The 20,039-nt window shown below is 42.0% G+C and overlaps 1 protein-coding gene across 6 annotated transcripts in view; it reads left to right on the forward strand.

Moving 5' to 3' along the window:
* Positions 1 to 20,039, forward strand: part of CRK (CRK proto-oncogene, adaptor protein) — a 53,591-nt gene that overhangs the window by 24,546 nt on the left and 9,006 nt on the right. For 3 of the 6 annotated variants that reach the window (XM_024113556.3, XM_005313433.5, XM_065573395.1), the window contains exon 2: positions 6,950 to 7,485. In XM_024113556.3, the coding sequence (XP_023969324.1) occupies positions 6,950 to 7,485 (536 nt within the window). Of the gene's footprint in view, positions 1 to 6,949; positions 7,486 to 10,824; positions 10,981 to 20,039 lie in introns of all 6 variants that reach the window. The other 3 variants (XR_010593926.1, XM_065573394.1, XM_005313435.5) reach the window with 3 other exon arrangements.

A 20,039-nucleotide genomic window follows, 5' to 3' on the forward strand; every position in this document is an offset into this window, starting at 1 on the left:
TCCTCTTTGGAACCCCCCTTCAGGTAGTTGAAGGCTGCTATCAAATCCCCCCTCATTCTTCTCTTCTGGAGACTAAACAATCCCAGTTCCCTCAGCCTCTCCTCATAAGTCATGTGCTCCAGACCCCTAATCATTTTTGTTGCCCTCCGCTGGACTCTTTCCAATTTTTCCACATCCTTCTTGTAGTGTGGGGCCCAAAACTGGACACAGTATTCCAGATGAGGCCTCACCAATGTCGAATAAAGGGGAACGATCACGTTCCTCGATCTGCTGGCAATGCCCCTACTTATACAGCCCAAAATGCCGTTAGCCTTCTTGGCAACAAGAGCACACTGTTGACTCATATCCAGCTTCTCGTCCACTGTGACCCCTAGGTCCTTTTCTGCAGAACTGCTACCTAGCCATTCGGTCCCTAGTCTGTAGCAGTGCATGGGATTCTTCCGTCCTAAGTGCAGGACTCTGCACTTGTCCTTGTTGAACCTCATCAGGTTTTTTTCGGCCCAATCCTCTAATTTGTCTAGGTCCCTCTGTATCCGATCCCTACCCTCTAGTGTATCTACCACGCCTCCTAGTTTAGTGTCATCTGCAAACTTGCTGAGAGTGCAGTCCACACCATCCTCCAGATCATTAATAAAGATATTAAACAAAACCGGCCCCAGGACCGACCCTTGGGGCACTCCGCTTGAAACCGGCTGCCAACTAGACATGGAGCCATTGATCACTACCCGTTGAGCCCGACGATCTAGCCAGCTTTCTATCCACCTTACAGTCCATTCATCCAGCCCATACTTCTTTAACTTGGCGGCAAGAATACTGTGGGAGACCGTATCAAAAGCTTTGCTAAAGTCAAGGATTAACACATCCACTGCTTTCCCCTCATCCACAGAGCCAGTTATCTCATCATAGAAGGCAATTAGGTTAGTCAGGCACGACTTCCCCTTCGTGAATCCATGCTGACTGTTCCTGATCACTTTCCTCTCCTCTAAATGTTTCGTAATTGATTCCTTGAGGACCTGCTCCATGATTTTTCCAGGGACTGAGGTGAGGCTGACTGGCCTGTAGTTCCCCGGATCCTCCTCCTTCCCTTTTTTAAAGATGGGCACTACATTAGCCTTTTTCCAGTCATCTGGGACCTCCCCTGATTGCCATGAGTTTTCAAAAATAATGGCTAATGGCTCTGCAATCTCACCCGCCAACTCCTTTAGCACCCTCGGATGCAGCGCATCCGGCCCCATGGACTTGTGCACGTCCAGTTTTTCTAAATAGTCCCGAACCACTTCTTTCTCCACAGAGGGTTGGTCACCTTCTCCCCATGCTGTACTGCCCAGTGCAGCTATCTGGGAGCTGACCTTATGCGTGAAGACAGAGGCAAAAAAATCATTGAGTACATTAGCTTTTTCCACATCCTCGGTCACTAGGTTGCCTCCCTCATTCAGTAAGGGGCCCACACTTTCCTTGATTTTCTTCTTGTTGCTAACATACCTGAAGAAACCCTTCTTGTTACTCTTAACATCTCTTGCTAACTGCAACTCCAAGTGTGATTTGGCCTTCCTGATTTCACTCCTGCACGCCTGAGCAATATTTTTATACTCCTCCCTGGTCATTTGTCCAATCTTCCACTTCTTGTAAGCTTTTTTTTTGCGTTTAAGATCAGCAAGGATTTCACTGTTTAGCCAAGCTGGTCGCCTGCCATATTTACTATTCTTTCTACACATCGGGATGGTTTGTTCCTGCAACCTCAATAAGGATTCTTTAAAATTCATCCAGCTCTCCTGGACCCCTTTGCCCTTCATGTTATTCTCCCAGGGGATCCTGCCCATCTGTTCCCTGAGGGAGTCAAAGTCTGCTTTTCTGAAGTCCAGGGTCTGTATTCTGCTGCTCTCCTTTCTTCCTTGTGTCAGGATCCTGAACTCTACCATCTCATGGTCACTGCCTCCCAGGTTCCCATCCACTTTTGCTTCCCCTACTAGTTCTTCCCTGTTTGTGAGCAGCAGGTCAAGAAAAGCTTTGCCCCTAGTTGGTTCCTCCAGCACTTGCACCAGGAAATTGTCCCCTACACTATCCAAAAATTTCCTGGATTGCCTGTGCACCGCTGTATTGCTCTCCCAGCAGATATCAGGGTGATTAAAGTCTCCCATGAGAACCAGGGCCTGCGATCTAGCAACTTCTGCTAGTTGCCAGAAGAAAGCCTCGTCCACCTCATCCCCCTGGTCTGGTGGTCTATAGCAGACTCCAGCCACGACATCACCCTTGTTGCTCACACTTCTCAACTTTATCCAGAGACTGTCAGGTTTTTCTGCAGTTTCATACCGGAGCTCTGAGCAGTCATACTCCTCTCTTACATACAACGCAACTCCCCCACCTTTTCTGCCCTGCCGTACAGTGTCCTAACAACACACACATAACTGCATTTTTAGTACAATGTCCCCCAAAGGTATTAACTGTAATTCAGTGAGGTTTAACTTAATTTAGTAAATTTCATCTTAATTCCATAAGGTTTGTTCAGGATAATGTAGGATATTGTCAATCTGTCACATCTATTTCAGTTTATTGTCCCTTAGTAGAAGTCTCGCAACACCACCCCCATTATAAAGCCTTTGGTCATGGGATATTAATGTGGCCCTGACAAAGCTTATCAAACTTTCTTTAGAACCACTTATTTCCTATGAGTTTAAGTTCTTTACATGCAGTAATTTTGCTGGTGGCAATGACTTTAGTCTAATGACCAAGTTATCTTATACCAGTCTTTCCTGAGATAAAGTGTTGCTGCAGAGTTCAAGTTCTCTCCAGTGTGGTATTGGAGTTCCACACTAGTGATCATATTGGCCTGCCAACATTCTTCCCACACCTGCCTGCCCATTCCATATGCTTGATCTTAAAAAGTCCCGGGGAGGACTAAAACCATTAGAAAATCAACACAATTTTTGCTTCATTTGGTACCAACACCGTAGAGGATCATGTCTAAGTGGATGCCTGATTGCATTTCATACTGCTGTGACCTGGTTGGCCTGAAATTAGAACGGCATATCTGGGCTCCCATCACAGCTTGCTAGGGAGATTAAAAAAAAAAAATTATCACAGACATCTGCAAAGCAACTATATGGCCCTCTCGCCTCACATTTACAAAACATTGTTGCTTGGATGTGGCCTACAAGAAGGAATCCTCTTTATTGGTTCTCTATTTTCCAGACCTTGTTTATAAGGTAGGAGGGAAAACTGTGGCCTGTGGACTAGATCTGGCCCGTCAGGGCTTTCAGTCTGGCCCACAGGATTGCCAGCCCCGAGGCACAGCGGGGCTAAGGCAGGCTTCCTGCCTGCCCTGGCCCCGTGCAGCTCCCGGAAGCGGCTGGCACCACATCTCTGCGGCCCCTGGGGGAGAGGGGGCAGAGGGCTCTGTGCGCTGCCCTCACCTGCAGGCAGCACTCCCTGCAGCTCCCATTGCCCAGGAATGGGGAACCCAACCAATGGAAGCTTCACGGGTGGTACCTGCAGGCGAGGGCAGTGTGCGGCAGAGCCGCCTGCCCCGCCCCACCCCCAAGAGCCACTGCCGGACATGCTGGCCACTTCCAGGCGCGGGGCCAGGATAGGCAGCTTGTCTTAGCCCCGCTGCGCGCCGCTGCCACCCCAGAGCCGCTCGAGGTAAGCGCCCCAGGCGGGGGGCCTCAACACAAACCTCTTCTGCATCCTGCACCCCAACTTCCTCCCCTGAGCTCCCTAACCCCCTCCCTTGAGCCCCCTCCCATACACTGCACCTTTCCTGTACCCCAACCCCTTGTCCTGAGCCCCTTCCTGCACACCTCACACACTCCCTCCCAACCCCCTGCCCCAGCCCTACATTCATGGCCCTGCATACAATTTCCGTACCCAGATGTGGCCCTCAGGCCAAAGAGTCGTGTCCCTCTCTCCCCGCCCCCCCGTTATGAGGTAAGGGAGGCTAAACTCTCACTACCCACCCACCAAAAAAGGTTTGTTTTGTTTTGTTATAGGATGTACCTTACTTTCAGTTAGCTAATTTATACTTATGTTTATATATTATAATGTAGGCATTTTGGGAGGTATCTTAATTAATTCTTTCCTCTTTCTCTGCCCTATTGGCATTGGTCATGTTGTTTTTATTCATTTGCTTACATTTCCTTGTGGACACCTCTTGGGCTTCTAAGTCTGCTGGAATGTGAATCCTGGACTGATTGAGTGTACCTTATAATTTTGCTTCTCTGAAGATATTATCTAGGTGAATTCTCTCATCACAAACACCTCATCCCATAATTCTGAGAGGTACTTTATTATATGCTTCTTCTCTGATAGTATTTTTTGCTAGTTGATCATCTTGAATCAGCTTTTCTTTCTGGGAGCATTATCTCCTGCTCAGTTGAAGGAACTACTTGGAATATTCAGGAAGTCAGGCTGAGCCAATGATCCACCCTGGTAATGCTGCCCTTGATGGTCAAAAATGTTTTAAGAGCTAGGGCGAGTTCTTCTAACCTTGCACTAAGGAACTAAGGCCCAGAAGCAAGAGTTCTGTTAGAGATCCTCTTTGGAGAAACAGATTTACAAGGTAAGCAACTCTTTTTTGATAGAAGGAAAATGGACTAGACTAAGAGCTTGAAGTATGACTGTCTCTCCTTCCTTACCCCTCATCATTACTTGTTGAAGTGTGAATCTCTTTGTCTTCATTTCTCCCACAACAACTGGTTATACTATATATGGAATATCAGACTTATTGTTTTCCAAATAAATTGAAGAACATAAAACCAGGAAAAAAGAGAAATAGACAGCTGGACAACTGAAACCAAGATTGGCAATTAATCAGTTGTATGTCATTCATAATGTACAGTAGTGTGGGATGTGATTTATTTAGTTAAATATTTGTTGATGCATTTGATATGATGGTTTATAACTCACCTGCCATTTGACAAATATGAAGAAGGTGACTTATGCTAAGAGAAATTAGAAGTAAAAGGTTAATGCACTTGTTGCACATGTTTTGGAAATGTATATTGCTACGTTGATTTGTATAAAATAGGTGTTTATGACTTTCATTAAAAAAAAGGAAGAATGGCCTCATTTGTGTTTGCTCCAAAGCCAAGCTGCTAAAAACTCTTTGTAGTGTTTAGTATCTGTCTTCAAACACCGTTTTAGTGCATGTCTTCACTAGCAACGTTAAAGGGCTGCTTCAGCAGCGCTTTAATGTGGCTGTGTAGTCACGGTACCAGCGTTGGGAGAGAGCTCTCCTAGCACTATAAAAAAAAAAAAAAAAACCATCTCGAGGGGAGGCGCTGGTGCACTGTCTCCGCTGCCACTGTACAGCGCTGAAATTTGCAGTGCTCGGGGGTGGTTTTTTTTTTTCACACCCCTGAGCGAGAAAGTTGCAGCGCTGTAAAGTGGCAGTGTAGACAAGGCCTTAGTGTGTTTTTTGACCAACTACTAGTAACTAACCATAACAGCAATGTTGCTCTCTTGATGTAACATTCAGGACAGTAATGCTGTAAAGAGTAGAGGGCTAAAAAAGCTTCACGGTTCATTCTTTATCTTGGGCTTGTACCTAAAATTCATTCTATATGAAATATACAGATGTCTTATACTTTGGAAATGAAAATCCTGTACCGTCCCAAGTGAAAAGCTGAATGTGGCTGAGTTTATAGATGTGGTAGGTCGAAGACGCACACAAATAAGAGAGGTTTCAGAGTAGCAGCCGTGTTAGTCTGTATCCGCAAAAAGAACAGGAGTACTTGTGGCACCTTAGAGACTAACAAATTTATTAGAGCATAAGCTTTCGTGGGCTACAGCCCACTTCTTCGGATGCATATATGCATATGCTCTAATAAATTTGTTAGTCTCTAAGGTGCCACAAGTACTCCTGTTCTTTTTACAAATAAGAAACAAAACTCCTTCATTTCCTTCAGAATAAACTTGGGAGTGAAAATCAGACACTTATTAAATAGTAAAAATCTTCATTAACACAGAACATCAAGTTCAGCAAAACTCAAACTTGTGAAAACAAGGAAATACAAAGTTAAGTGCCCATGCAACCGTAACTCTGCCCCTCTGGAGCTGGAAAGAGCCCTTGGCAATTGTCTATATGCAGGCCAGTTGCTTTCATTGTTTTAGGTATAGAGGTACTGAATAGTGGAAGCAATATGTGGGGCCGATTGTTAGAGGTGCGTTTGTGATATAAGGAGATCTGTGGATTTGTTTGAGGAATGCAGAGGTGTGATTTTGATATGTGGGTATCTGGCTCTGTGCCCCCATGCGTAGGATCAAATGAAAGAGGCGAATGTGTAACTTGAGGTTCCAGCCTGCATCATTTCAATGGAGAGTTGTGTAGGGTATGTCAGTGGCAGGGCTCTGGGATTGACTTCCCATGGGTTTGGTCAATAGTAAGAAGGGATATGAGAGCAGTCTGTGGATTTAATGATGGGTAAGGGGAAGTATAGGTTTAGGTGGCATCCTGTATGTAAGCGTTTAGGAGGTATAAAACGGTGTTAAGTGGTTATTAAATTTTACAGGAGTCAAGCACTTAGAGTTGTGCTTTGAACAGAAAGTTGGTCTTAATCTTAACTATAGCATAACTGGCCCACTGCTATAATTTTGTTCTAGTCTACCTAACCCCACCTTCCTAGTTTGACAAACTTCACTTCTAAAAATAAGATCCCATTCCATCTGAATAAGATCCACACACTCTACCTCCCAATTCTGGAAGATACAGGATACTGTTCACTTCACTATTCTAACAAATCAAACTTCAGTTTTCTTCCATGTATGCATATATACAAATCACTAACTATGTACAAAGGTTAGATACAATTAACAACATTATCCTGAAGTATAGTGCCTAATTCTGCATCAAATTATTCATCTGTAAATTTAATAATTTTCATAGAGATTACATTTCAACTTGTCACATTTTTATTATATTCTCTTTAATAATGTGCTGCCATTTTTCTTTTAGGGTTGAATCCTTCCAGATTCCGAATAGGTGACCAAGAGTTTGATTCATTACCATCTTTACTGGAATTCTACAAAATACATTATTTGGACACTACAACATTGATAGAACCTGTTTCCAAATCCAAGCAGAATAGTGGAGTTATATTGAGGCAGGAAGAAGCTGAATATGTGCGAGCTCTCTTTGACTTTAATGGAAATGATGAGGAAGATCTTCCATTTAAGAAAGGAGACATACTGAGAATCCGGGATAAGCCTGAAGAGCAATGGTGGAATGCAGAAGACAGCGATGGAAAGAGGGGAATGATACCTGTTCCTTACGTGGAGAAGTATAGACCTTCCTCTGCTTCAGTATCTACTCTGATTGGAGGTAACCAGGATAGTTCCCACCCACAGCCACTGGGAGGGCCGGAGCCAGGGCCCTATGCCCAACCCAGCATCAACACTCCGCTCCCTAACCTTCAGAATGGCCCTATTTATGCCCGGGTTATCCAGAAGCGAGTCCCTAATGCCTACGACAAGACAGCCTTGGCTTTGGAGGTACATAATGGGCAAAAATTAGAAAGAAGAGATTTGTTCAAGGGATTTCCCTTTCAAACACATAGCCTTTGTAGGAATGCTGAGTGGGAGAAAGCATTGTAATATTACTCTTGATGTAAAACTAATAACTAGTTTAATGTTTTGGATGGAGTCTTTATTTTAAACCTATTAGACTAGAGAAGGTTCTGATAATTTATATTCTAAAATGTTTAGGGTATTATATTCACTGAACAAATAACCTATTTCACTTCAAGCATTACTAATATAGCAACGCTTCCCCATCCACATTCTTATTCACTTCTTCATGCTTCTGAGGTTTTTTTCCAATAACAAAATTAAGAGTTCATAAACTGGTTAGTTTGAATACTTGGGCACAGTCTCTTTCCATTCCTAAGTGGGCATGCTGACTTCTCTCCCACACCTCCAATTTAATAACACAGATGGTTCTATGTCAGGATTCATGTATGATCTCCTTTAATAACACACTGAGATGGTGCTGATCATGCATGTGGTTTATCTGGAACATCACACACTGAAATAAGAGCACCTTTTAGGTGATTGCTCTTTCAATACCTCCCTGTGTTTCATGTGGTCTGGTAACTCTACATGTGGAAAGCATTGGGACGAGTGGATGCAGGATGCTTCTTGATGCATCACCACTTTTCCTTAAAGGGATGAATTGTTTTTTGATTGTACATTCAAATAGTAATACATGCATTCTTTTCTTTTTTCTTTTAAAATGAAATACCAAGGAAATAGGAGTACTCTATAGACACACTTCAACTAGATATCCTTAAAGTGAAGCTTGAGGGAATTGGGAGCAGGGCATTCTCAGTGGTAGGCTCTCCTCTCAGGATGGCATATAAAATGCATCTCTTTATCCAGGCTTTCCTTTAACTACAATCTCTGGATTTTCTTTATTTAATCTGCTTCCTGTTGTCCACCATCTTGGGTTCTTTCAGAGAAGCTGAGACAGTTTCTGTGAGGAGGCACAGAGGAAGCGCTTCCCATTCTTGTGATAATTAGTTTTGTCTTGTTAAAATGTACCTAAATACCTCAGTGATGTGGACACTATACATAATTAATTAATAATGCTGTCATAGCAACATCAGAAGTAATGTGGTGTTAATCAGATTATAGATGCATAACCTGGAAAATCCAAAACTTTGTTTCCTAAAGATATTGTAACCAGGGTGCACGCATGTAACTTGTTACTATATATGCTGTTGCATTTATGCTTTAAAGGTGAAATGGAAAGCTAAAGTACAAATTTGAGTAAATCAAGAAATGTGCTTAGAATTAACACACACACACAATTTTTCCAGGCTTTGATGGACATTCAGCACATAGTTTTTAATTTTTAGAATTTCATAAAGCCCTACAATTGTTTATTTTTCTAGGTTTACTGGAGATGGCCCAGAATGATGCATTCTGGGATATCATAGGTACCTGATGTACTCGATCTCCGATATTGATGTTGTGGCATCTCTAGCAAACCAAAAAGAGCAGTTTTTTTTTTCCCCCCCAAAGTTCAGTGAAATTTTAAATTGTGTGTTGAGTGACACCATAATCTTCAATATCTCCAGCAGCCTTATTAGTGGGTACAGTTGGCACACATTTCTGGACTTCCCTCTTTAGGTTTAGTTCACATTTAATAAAAAATTCCAATGCAAAGTTAAAGTAAGTTAAACTTAAAGTTGTAAGTAAACTTTAATTATAAAGAATTAAGAAAATGTATGTTATAATTAAATGTACGTTAACAGAAAGCTGCTGTGTTGATTGGTGATACAAAGTGGGATTGAAAGTATTTATCTTCCCTTAGAAAGCATTGGAAATGTAGGTTGTCTTGTGCAGTCCATTATAAGGGGCAAATTACCTGCAGGTGCCTTGGGCAGGTCTTCCAGTAGTTGAGTTCATGGGATTGGACACTCATCCCTTCATGATAAATGACCTATCAGTCTGCCACAGTTTGTAAGGAAGTGAAATTCCACTGAGACCTTTTCTCCCCTGTTCCAAATGAACTTAGAGAATACTACTAGCACAGAGGTTCTCAAACTTCATTGCACTGCGACCCCCTTCTCACAACAAAAATTAATAAATGACTCCAGGAGAGGGGATCGAAGACTGAGCTCGCCTGAGCACCACTGCCTTGGGCGGGGGGGCCCCAAAGCTTTCAGCCCAAGGGCTTCAGGCAAGGGGGTGGCATGTAACCTAAGCCCCAACACCTGGAGCTGAAGCCTTTGGGCTTCGGCTTTGGCCCTGGGCGATGAGGCTCGGGCTTTGACTTTGGCCAGCATGTCTAAAACCAGCCCTGGCAACCCCATTAAAACGGGGTTGCGACCCACTTTGGGGTCCCAACCTAAAGTTTGAGAACTGTTGCAGTCTACTTTCCTAACTAAAGCCATGAAGTCATAGTGTCACAGGGTCTGCTCATCGCTACTGTGCCTCCTCTGAGTCGCTCTGGGGATTAGCTGATTCCAGGTCCAATGCCTCTTTTCCATCTCTCACCACACACCCTGCCTTCTCTTCCTGGCTCTCAGCAAGGCAAGATACTTTGTGTTCATGGCTCAGCCCTCTGGCCAAGTCAGATGTGTCCTCCCCTTCTGGATTATCAAAGTCTCTTCTTGTGAACGGGCGCAGGCAGTCTTCCCATTCACTGCCCAGCCAGTGCCTCTTCCCCAGTAGCTGGTAGGGGAACTTGGGCCCGCCCCCCTACTCCAAGTTCCAGCTCAGGGATCCTCTAATCACCAGCCAAGGTTTGCTCCTTTCTGGACCTTACTGCCTCTTCCCTGGGCCTTTCCTAACCTTCTGGCTCCCCCTCCTCTGGGTTTGTCAGCCCCAAAGCTCCTTCCTCCCATGGAGTGACTCTAGGCTACTTCCTTCAGCCCCCCTCTGCTGCTAGTTTCCTGTCTTTATAAACCCAGACCACTCGTTCCTCCTCAGCTGGGCTCCCTCATTATGCAGTCAAGGCAGGGGAGTTGGAACAATTTGTATAGTGGGGGTGCTGAGAGCCATTGAACCAAACTGTAAACCCTGTATATAATGAAAACTACTTCAAGCCAGGGGGTGCAGCAGCACCCCCATCACCCCTAGTTCCAGCACCTATGAGTCAGGGGATTACTAAAACACCTGATTCCCCTCAGCTGTGGCCTGTCTGGTTAATTGGCCCCCCTTTTTATCCTACATTAACCCCTTCCAGGCAAGCATGGGTGAATACCCCATTCAAGTAGGTACCCCTAGAGACTCAGCCGTTTAAAATGGGGGGTGGGGATTACACTGATTGTGCTCAACAAGTTAAGGATTTAACTAAGATTCGATTCCCTTTTCCCTTTTTCATAGACTCCTAGAAATGTAGAGCTGGAAGGGATCTCCAGAGATCATCTAGTCTGCGCACATGCTGAGCCAGGACCAAGTATACCTAGACCATCCCTGACAGGGGTTTTTCTAACCTGTTCTTAAAAACCTTGAATGGTGGGAATTGAACAACCTCCCTTGGTAACCTATTCCAGTGCTTAACTATCCTTATATTTAGAAAGCTTTTCCTAATATCTGATCTAAATCTTCATTGCTTCAAATTAAGCCTGTTACTTGTTGTCCTACTACCTTTCAGTGGACATGGAAAACAATTGATCACTGTCCTCTTTATAGCAGCCCTTGACATATTTGAAGACTTGTCCTTCCTCAGTTGTCTTTTCTCAAGACTAACACATGCCCAGTTTTTTAACCTTTCCTCATAGGTCAGGTTTTTTAAACCTTTGATCATATTTGTAGTTCTCCTCTAGACTCTCCCCAGTTTGTGCACACCTTAAGGGGGAGGGATAGCTCAGTGGTTTGAGCATTGGCCTGCTAAACCTAGGGTTGTGAGTTCAGTCCTTGAGGGGGCAACTTCGGGATCTGAGGCAAAATCAGTACTTGGTCCTGCTAGTGAAGACAGGGGCCTGGACTCAATGACCTTTCAGGGTCCCTTCCAATTCTAGGAGATAGGATATCTCCATTTATTTATTTATATTTACCTTTCCTCAAACATAGTACCTAAAACTGGACAGAGTACTCCACCAGAGGCCTCACCTGTGCTGAGTATAGTAGGACAATTACTTCCCATGTCTTACATACAACTCTTTTGTTAATACACCCCGGAATTTTCATCACATTGTTGGCTCATATTCAATTTGTAATCCACTGTAACCCCCAGATCCTTTTCAGCAATACTATTGCCTAGCCAGTTGTTCCCCGTTTTGTATTTGTGCAATAATTTTTTACTTCCTCGGTGTAGTACTTTGCATTTATCTATACTGAATATCATCGTGTTGATTTCAGACCAATTCTCCAATTTGTCATGGTCATTTTGAATTCTAATCCTGTCCTCCAAAGTACTTCCAAGTTCCAACCTTTCCCAGCTTGGTGTCATTGGCAAATTTTATAAGTATATTCTCACTCCATTATCCAAGTAATTAATGAGAATACTGAATAGTACTGGACCCAGGACAAACCCCTGTGGGACCCCACTAGGTGCATCCTCCCAGTTTGACAGCAAATCATTGATAACTATTCTTTGAATATGGTTTTTCAACTAGTTGTGCACCCATTTTATAGCATCTTCATCTAGTTTGCTTATTTTATTTACATTTGAACTACCATGTATGTAGGGCTTGAAAATTTAGTGAAACATCTACTAGCCCAAGTGCTGAGCCTACCAATGCGGGTGCAAAATACCAATTCTGCCATGTCCCTCACAATTTAAAGAAATAAAAATAATTGTATGGTTCTTGTTCTTTCTCTATTATTGGTAATTCTGATTTTTAAAAAATTGCCCTTACATTTCTCTTGCTCTGGTAGATCTTTTTTCCCCCTTCCTGGCTTCACTCAACACAATTTTTTTGGTCTCAAACAGATCACTGTGTATCTTACTGAGTTGTCTCCACTGTGTGTTTCTTTTCCCTATACCCTGTGCACTCTACCTCCTCCCAAATAGTTGTCTTGATCTCTTCCCCCATCTGTCTCTTAGTACCATATTCCCTCTCATTTCCTTAAATCTTTCTCTTTTCTCTCCAGTATACACTGTACACTATTTGTGCATCTGTACCCTACTCTGGTCATGCACCTACTCTGTCTTCACTGTCTCTGCTGTCTAAGGAAACAGCACTCCATTGACTTATATTCAATTAATGTTTGGAAAAATTTCCACATAGCCGTAAGGGCAAGAGACTAATTTTTTTTAATGAAATCTTTGATCCTGCAGAGGCTGACTGTGCTGCCTGGGAAAATTATCTGCTTGCCCCAGGCAAGTGGCTTTTTCAAGCCCTCTATTTGTGATCCAGACTACGAATAGCACTTTTGTACTGCCTCCATAAGATTAAAAATAGTGTATTTTAGAAAAGCCCAAGAAAAGAGCTCCTCTCTGGAGGAAATGACACCCTGACAAAGGATATACTGAATATTGGAAGAAAGATCTAGTATACGTATCAGATGTTGTAAAATTAAAGCTATGTTGATATGCATAAATGTTCACTTTCAAACATAGTCAAGGAAATTAAGGTTTAGAATCTCACTAAGGATGTAAATGATCCTGAAATACCTTCATCCCCTCTTCATCACCACTTTGTTACAAAGGGTGTGCCTTGTATAGATCCATTATGCAGCACTAGTGGGACTCTGTGTAACTCTCATTATATTTGGTTCAGTGGAGATCATTATGTGGTAAATGCCTGGGTTTTGCTGTAAAAGTGTAACAGCTACAGCTGGTGTAATGAAGATGGTGTTAAAGTTCTGGGGTAACTGCACCTCTGACCTTGTGGCCTCCTTGAGGGCACTATTCTCAGGCCTCGAGCCATTACCTTTTTCGCAGCAGGAACCTGCATTCTTCTCCCTCCAGACAAGAGATTCAGGCTGCAATTTCCTCCTACAGCTCACTATGATCACTTTAGCACCGTGGTTCTCAGACTGGGGATTGGGACCCGTCAGGGGGTCGCAAGGTTATTACATGGGGGGAGTTGCAAGCTGTCAGCCTCCACCCCAAACCCCATTTTGCCTCCAGCATTTATAATGGTGATAAATATATTAAAAAGTGTTTTTAATTTATAAAGGGGGGTCGCACTCAGAGGCTTGCTATGTGAAAGGGGTCACCAGTACAAAAGTTTGAGAACCACTGCTTTAGCAAGTCTCAGTTAAGTTCAGCAACTACTTTCCTGCTACCTCCCATGGGCTATGACAGGGTTAATCAGTGGCCAACCAGCCTTCATGAAGCAAAGTATTTATTTAGAGAAAACATGTCTCGAAAACAAAAAACAGCTTATATATATTCCAGTCTTACTAGGTGTCAGCAATCTTCCACGTGGGGACCCTGGTATGTTTCAAAATCCATCAAACCATTTCAGAAAGGTTTGCCCCAGTTGGTTACAGTTTCATGTTAGATCTTGGATCCAATGAGTGATACCTCCCACCGCCCACCCATAGCAGGCTGACCACTAGATACAGTTCTCATTTCTTTGTCTTCTGGGCCTCTTGAACTGGGTCAAAACGAGTATATGCAGTTTCCCCCCAAGGTGTAGTATTTCTGCAAACTTGTTTATCTGTCTAGAGATGTGTAGTAATTACCCTTAGAGACATAGGTTCCTAATAGTTCATTCCTGTTTAGTGACTTCCCTTCAGTTACTGCATTGCTTGTCTTGTTTCACGAAGGAAATTAACCTCTTTACACCCAGCAGAGAACAATACAAGGTGAGAGGGAAAACGGAGTTGCACATATTCTTTCATAAAAATAAATGTTTCCCAATTCTCCATAAATGGGATAGATAAACTCTCTGTAAAACCATTCTTTAAGGGCATCTGAGAAAAACAGAGCATTTAAATTAACCTGTCTTATTTTGTGCATTACCAGACTCTGTCAGATATTTGAAACAAAGCATTGGAATGTCAAGTTTGAAATTGATTTAAGAAGCTCTGACTTTGGTTGAGAGTTAAATTGTTAACTTAAAAAAAATTAAAAGCTATTGTAATAGCTTGGAAACTGATTATACCTGCTTTCCAATGAGGTAAAGATTTTTTTCAATCTAAAGAGATTGGAAGTATTACTGACAGGTCACATCCAAATGAGAGAGAGCTCTATTGACTAAATGGAGATAGTGAAACAGTGACAAAGAATAGTAAAATATAGAAATCTCCCCTTTTGATAACCTTCATTGAAAGTCTCTGAACCAGAACAACTATTTTTCTTAACTGTGTACGGTAGTACTATATATGTGCCAGAGGGACAAGTTAAATTTGCTTTGGGAACCATAATTCATTCTTTACTGATTCTGGTTGCTTTTTTAAATATATAACAATGCACTAAAAAGGCTTTTTGATTTTCATATATTGTACATTCTTGGGAGGAATGGGCCAGGGGAGACTTCTGGGCAGGGAGGGAGAGGGGAAGGTGCCAAGATAAGTTGCTAGTTATTCTACAAGATTTATAATATAAAAAGAACTTAAAAACCAAATTATCTGTTTTGTAGTATATTCTACCTAGAATTTAATTATTGATCTGTATTTACTGGTGTCCCACAGTCCCTTTTTTTCAGGTTATGCCAGCACAGAGGGATTGCAAAGCAATCATAAAGCCCCTTGAGAATACTTCCAGTACAGTGGGACTCCGACAAGCTCAGAGCTGGCTCCATTGTCTCCATGCCTCCCCCAGTGCAGAGAGTGCACTAGTAGTGGTAGGAGGTCAAAGTGGGGGGCATGGCTGAGGGTGGCCCTTTGCTCCATCTGTTTCCTGGTGCTGTTAGTCCTTCATTCACCACTAGGTGCTGCAATATCTTCAAGGCTACCCCAGTGTTTCTCAACCTTTCCAGACTACTGTACCCCTTTCAGGAGTCTGATTTGTCTTGCACACCCCAAGTTTCACCTCACTTAAATACTACTGAGTTACAAAAGTAGATATAACAATATGAAAGGATTACAGCACACCATTACTGAAAAATTGCTTACTTTCTCATTTTCTCTGTATGAAATGTTAGTGCTTTTTATGTAAAACTAGGCAAATATCTAGAAGAGTTGATGTATCTCCTGGAAGATCTCTGTGTACCCCACCAGGTATGCGTACTCCTGGTTGAGAACCACTGGGCTACCCTAACCTGCAGTCCCAGGATAGGAGAGATGCAAACCACCACTGTTCCTGTGTGGTGGGCTCTGAATTGTCCCTCTTCAGCACTCTCACTTCATTTCCAATTATCCCTTTCAAAATTCACATACCCTGTCACATCTAAAACAGAAGATTTAACCTTATCACAGAAAATATTTGAATCTATGGAAAAACTTGATTATAACACATTGTTAAAACCTTTGTTATACTAAAGGCAAAATAAACTGAAAGTAGGTTTCTGGAACATGACAACAGTGGATGAAACAACAAAAGCTGTGCAGGCGATGAAAGAAATTTTGAAATTCTTGAAGCAAATTAATGTCAATGGCCAAGAGCTGATAAAAAACATTTTTAAAAATGTCAGTGTAACCAGGAAGGCAAGATGGTTAGCGCTCAGGAATAGCATTAACTATGACTTCCAAAGCAGAAAAATCACATAGAGAGTGGGAGCTGATTAACAGCAGATTATGTTTCAAACATGATACGAGTATGACAATTATACAGTGTTATGCACCAACAGACAACTATAGTAAGATCAGTGATAATTTCTACAGTTGTCAACAAACTCCGACAATATTCCCAAGCATGACATTTGCTTAATAATGGTGGATTTCAGTGCCAACATTGGGGATGATGATGACAGAGTGGATAAAGCAATGGGCAAGCTTGACCTTGGTTTCTAAAATCAGAATGGTGAAAGACTGATAGAACTGTCTTGTATCAGGGCTTATTACTGGTGGAACACTATTCCCAGACAAAGTTTTATACATAAAGTAACTTGAAATTTGCCAGATGGAATGGCAGCATTAGATGGCAAAGGAGCTTTAAAGCTCTCAACAGCTGTTCTGGAAAAATTTCATTTGCTAATGAAAGCAGTGTTAACATACTGTATCTGCCTCATAGTGTACCATTTTGATGAATAGGAGTTAGATGCTTTCTGTGGAAGGGGAAGATCAGCGTCTTGGTTAGTTCTCTGAAACATTTTTCCCTTTCCCTAACTATTATTGCTTAAACTAAACTCTTGAAGATGTTATGATATCCTAGTCATAGCATTGGCTGCTTCTATGGAAAATGATATACAGCTGATTGTCACCAGCATATTGCTGGTAATGAAGCACATGAAGTCTTGCCTCTTCAACTCTTATTTAGATATTGGGTAGGAAGAGAGGATAATTCCTTGAGGGGAGAGGAGAGATCCTTGTGGGCCTCCTGAGGTGAAGGTTTTGGCATTACTACTCTGGGTCCTGTTAGAGAATATGTAATTCTGTACTGTCTGCCACCATGCATGGTCGTCACCAGCACCTTATGGTCAACTGTCCTGAAAGACTGAGTAATATGAATGTTGACCTATGGTCTCTGGAGGAGAATTTCAAAGGCATAAATAAAAGTTAGATAACTAACTCCTATTCAAAGTCATTTGAAGTTAGGCCACCTAAGGCCAGATTTACAAAGGTATTTAGGCACCTAATGATGCAGACAGGCATCTAGTAGGATTTAGAATACTGAGGTTGGTTGCCTAATATGACTAGACACTCCAATAAATCCCACTAGATGTCAGTCTGCAATGTTAGGTGCCTAAATACCTTTGTAAATCTAACCCCCAATCACCATTTGTGCCTTTGAAAATCTCCCCCTATATTCATTGTCATAGGTCATAATTTAATGCTATTAGGGCTGTATCCTAGTCTGAAGCCTAATTGCAATGAATCCAGGATGTTGGCGGGTGTTGCATGCTCTTGGAGTCTGGTTATGTCTAATCTCTCAATGATTTTTACTAGCAATTGAGATTTTCTGTGTCTGGCATAGTTGCATCCACTTGTTGTCTCGTGCTTGGCAAATTGGGACAACATATTATCTGTTTTGGTCAACAAGTTGTTATACTGTTCTGCCAGCTCATCAGCCTTGTTTTGCCCTTTTAGGAGATGCTGGAAATGCAAATAATCTGAGAGTTTCCACCAGGTTTGGCTCATTCCCCTTGTGAGGTAGAAGGAAGGCTTTGGTCTTTGCCTAGAAGAAGAGGCAGTAAGAACAGGAAAGCAAAACCATTTATGTACCATGCCCACTTCTAAGCCAACAATTAGGTTCAGCATGTGGATCCAGAGATGGCATGTGTGCAAGGCATTCTGGATGTTGACATCATTGCATATTGTTGGAGTTCAGTTGTCTTATCTCTTAATGATTTTGACTAGAAATTGAGAGGTTTCCTTCATCTACTATTATGGAACCAGCTATTGTCTCATTTTATACCTAGATTATGAATTCAGTGTTTATACATGACCTAATACAATGGGGCTGTGATTTGACACTTTTGCAATACAAATAATACATATTAATAGTATTAGCTTCCTGAGGGTTAGGCAGAATACTTCATTTTTCAGGAATGTTGGTAGGCTTGCTTTTCTGTGGAAAGTGCGTTTTGATTTTCATTAGAAGTGGGCAGCGTTCTTTATTGCATTCACTAGGCAGAATGGGAGGGCAGGACATGGATTTGTTTTGCACTGGTGGCTCACATATTTCTCAGGTCTTGATCATGATTTTGGGCCATACTCCACACAGATAGTTAAATGACTAATGCACTCTGGTTTGGTTTAAAGTTTTCTGCTTTAATAATGAATTCTTCTCATATTTGGTTGCTCTTTTCTGTAAAGTAGGATCAGCGCTCTTTCCTTTGATGTTTGGATTATTCAGTCTGGGTTAATTAGGCAATTCACTATACAGGATAGCTCTGCTGGCCATGGTTTATGCGGTGGTGGTGATGGAGGAATAAGTTCTCTACTTTTATTGTGAGAAGTCTTTGTGCTGTTAATGGATGGATTTAAAGTGGATTTCTTAGTATCAGTACTCTATTTGCCTGCGTATGCACTTCATCTGACACAAGTTGAAAGTGAACTGTATTGATCTATGTGGAGGGCAAGCAAATTGGATCAATGTTTCCACACACTCAATAGCTTTGGCTTATTCCCCTGGACTCTTTCCCCCTCTCCCAGCTATATCACACTGTAAACCCTTGTGCAATTTGCTATCCACTGTCATTTCTAGGTGTTGGTCAATATTATTGTTTTCCCAGATTCCTGCTAATTAGGGGTTCAGATTTCCCCCCCAACTGCATTTTTCCAAAATTAATATTTTTGTTTTTACCCTGTTTCTAATCGCTAGGTCCCTTATTATTCTCTGACCTCTCTGGTGTTCAAATGCTTTGAATTTCATATCTTTACATTGCAGCAGTATGCTGTTTACCTCCTCTTCTGGATCATTTAATTAAGTAATTAAATAAATCCAGTCCTAATTTTGATCAGTATGGTGTCTCACTAGACGCACACTCTCTTCTGTTCCCCATTTCCCAATTCAATACTTATCATTGTCAAGTCTTTTAAGCCAATTTTCATTCACCTGAGTGTTCTTAGCCAAGACAATGTAACTAAAGCCTTACAAGACACAAATTACATCCAGGGCTTGAAAAACATCAGATACCTAACAGCAAGAGCCTGCTACTAAAGAGCTGAAGATGGGCCACCAGCAAGTCCAGGTGCCACAGCTCTAGTGCCTTGACTGCTATAGAAGCAGCAAAGAGACATATATACACCTTGACCCCGATATAATGTGACCCAATATAACATGAATTCGGATATAACTGGGTAAAGCAGTGCTCCAGGCGGGGTGGGGGGTGGGGGCTGCGCACTCCGGCGGATCAAAGCAAGTTCGATATAACGCGGTTTCACCTATAACGCTGTAAGATTTTTTGGCTCCCGAGGACAGCGTTATATCGGGGTAGAGGTATAATTCTTAAACTTAAATTCTACAGCAATTGAGTTAGGAGCCCTGATTGGTCATGGAAAGCTTCCTGTTTGCCTGTGGCAAATAGATTAGTGGATTTTTTCCAAATGTGCTTTTCATGGAAACTTCTTTATTAATCACATTACAAAAGAAAAACAACAACAAAATCCTCAAGGTGCCTCTGTAGCCAAATGGTCATATTATTTGTGTTCATGCATTCCTGGTCCTTTTCCTCTCATGTCATTTTAATTTAAATATAGATTGTAATTTCCATGGGAGGAAGGAATTCCATGTTTATCTGTTTTATAAAGCACCATGTGCATATGTGGCACAATGTTAAGTAATACAAAATCGAGCACTGTTGCATCTGCTGTGGCCTCGGCATTACCTAAGGAACAGTGAATTTTGTCTGTCTTACTTGATGGTTCAGTTGTCCTGTAGACAGTTCAATCAGACAAGGGAATTTGGAGAAGCTGGACTTTGAAAAGGGGATAGTTTAATTTCTGACTTCTTAATTTTTTTTTTATAAAAGCCTTATTTCAAAATTGGCTTGGTCTAGAAACAACTTCCTATTTACTGTTAGTCCCGGGACTAGTTTTGATAAGGATTGCCATAAGAGAGCTTAAATAAACTTGCCTTAAATAAAAAGTACCCATGG

Source organism: Chrysemys picta, chromosome 19, assembly GCF_011386835.1.
Source record: "Chrysemys picta bellii isolate R12L10 chromosome 19, ASM1138683v2, whole genome shotgun sequence".
In the NCBI taxonomy this organism is placed as follows: Eukaryota; Metazoa; Chordata; order Testudines; family Emydidae; genus Chrysemys; species Chrysemys picta.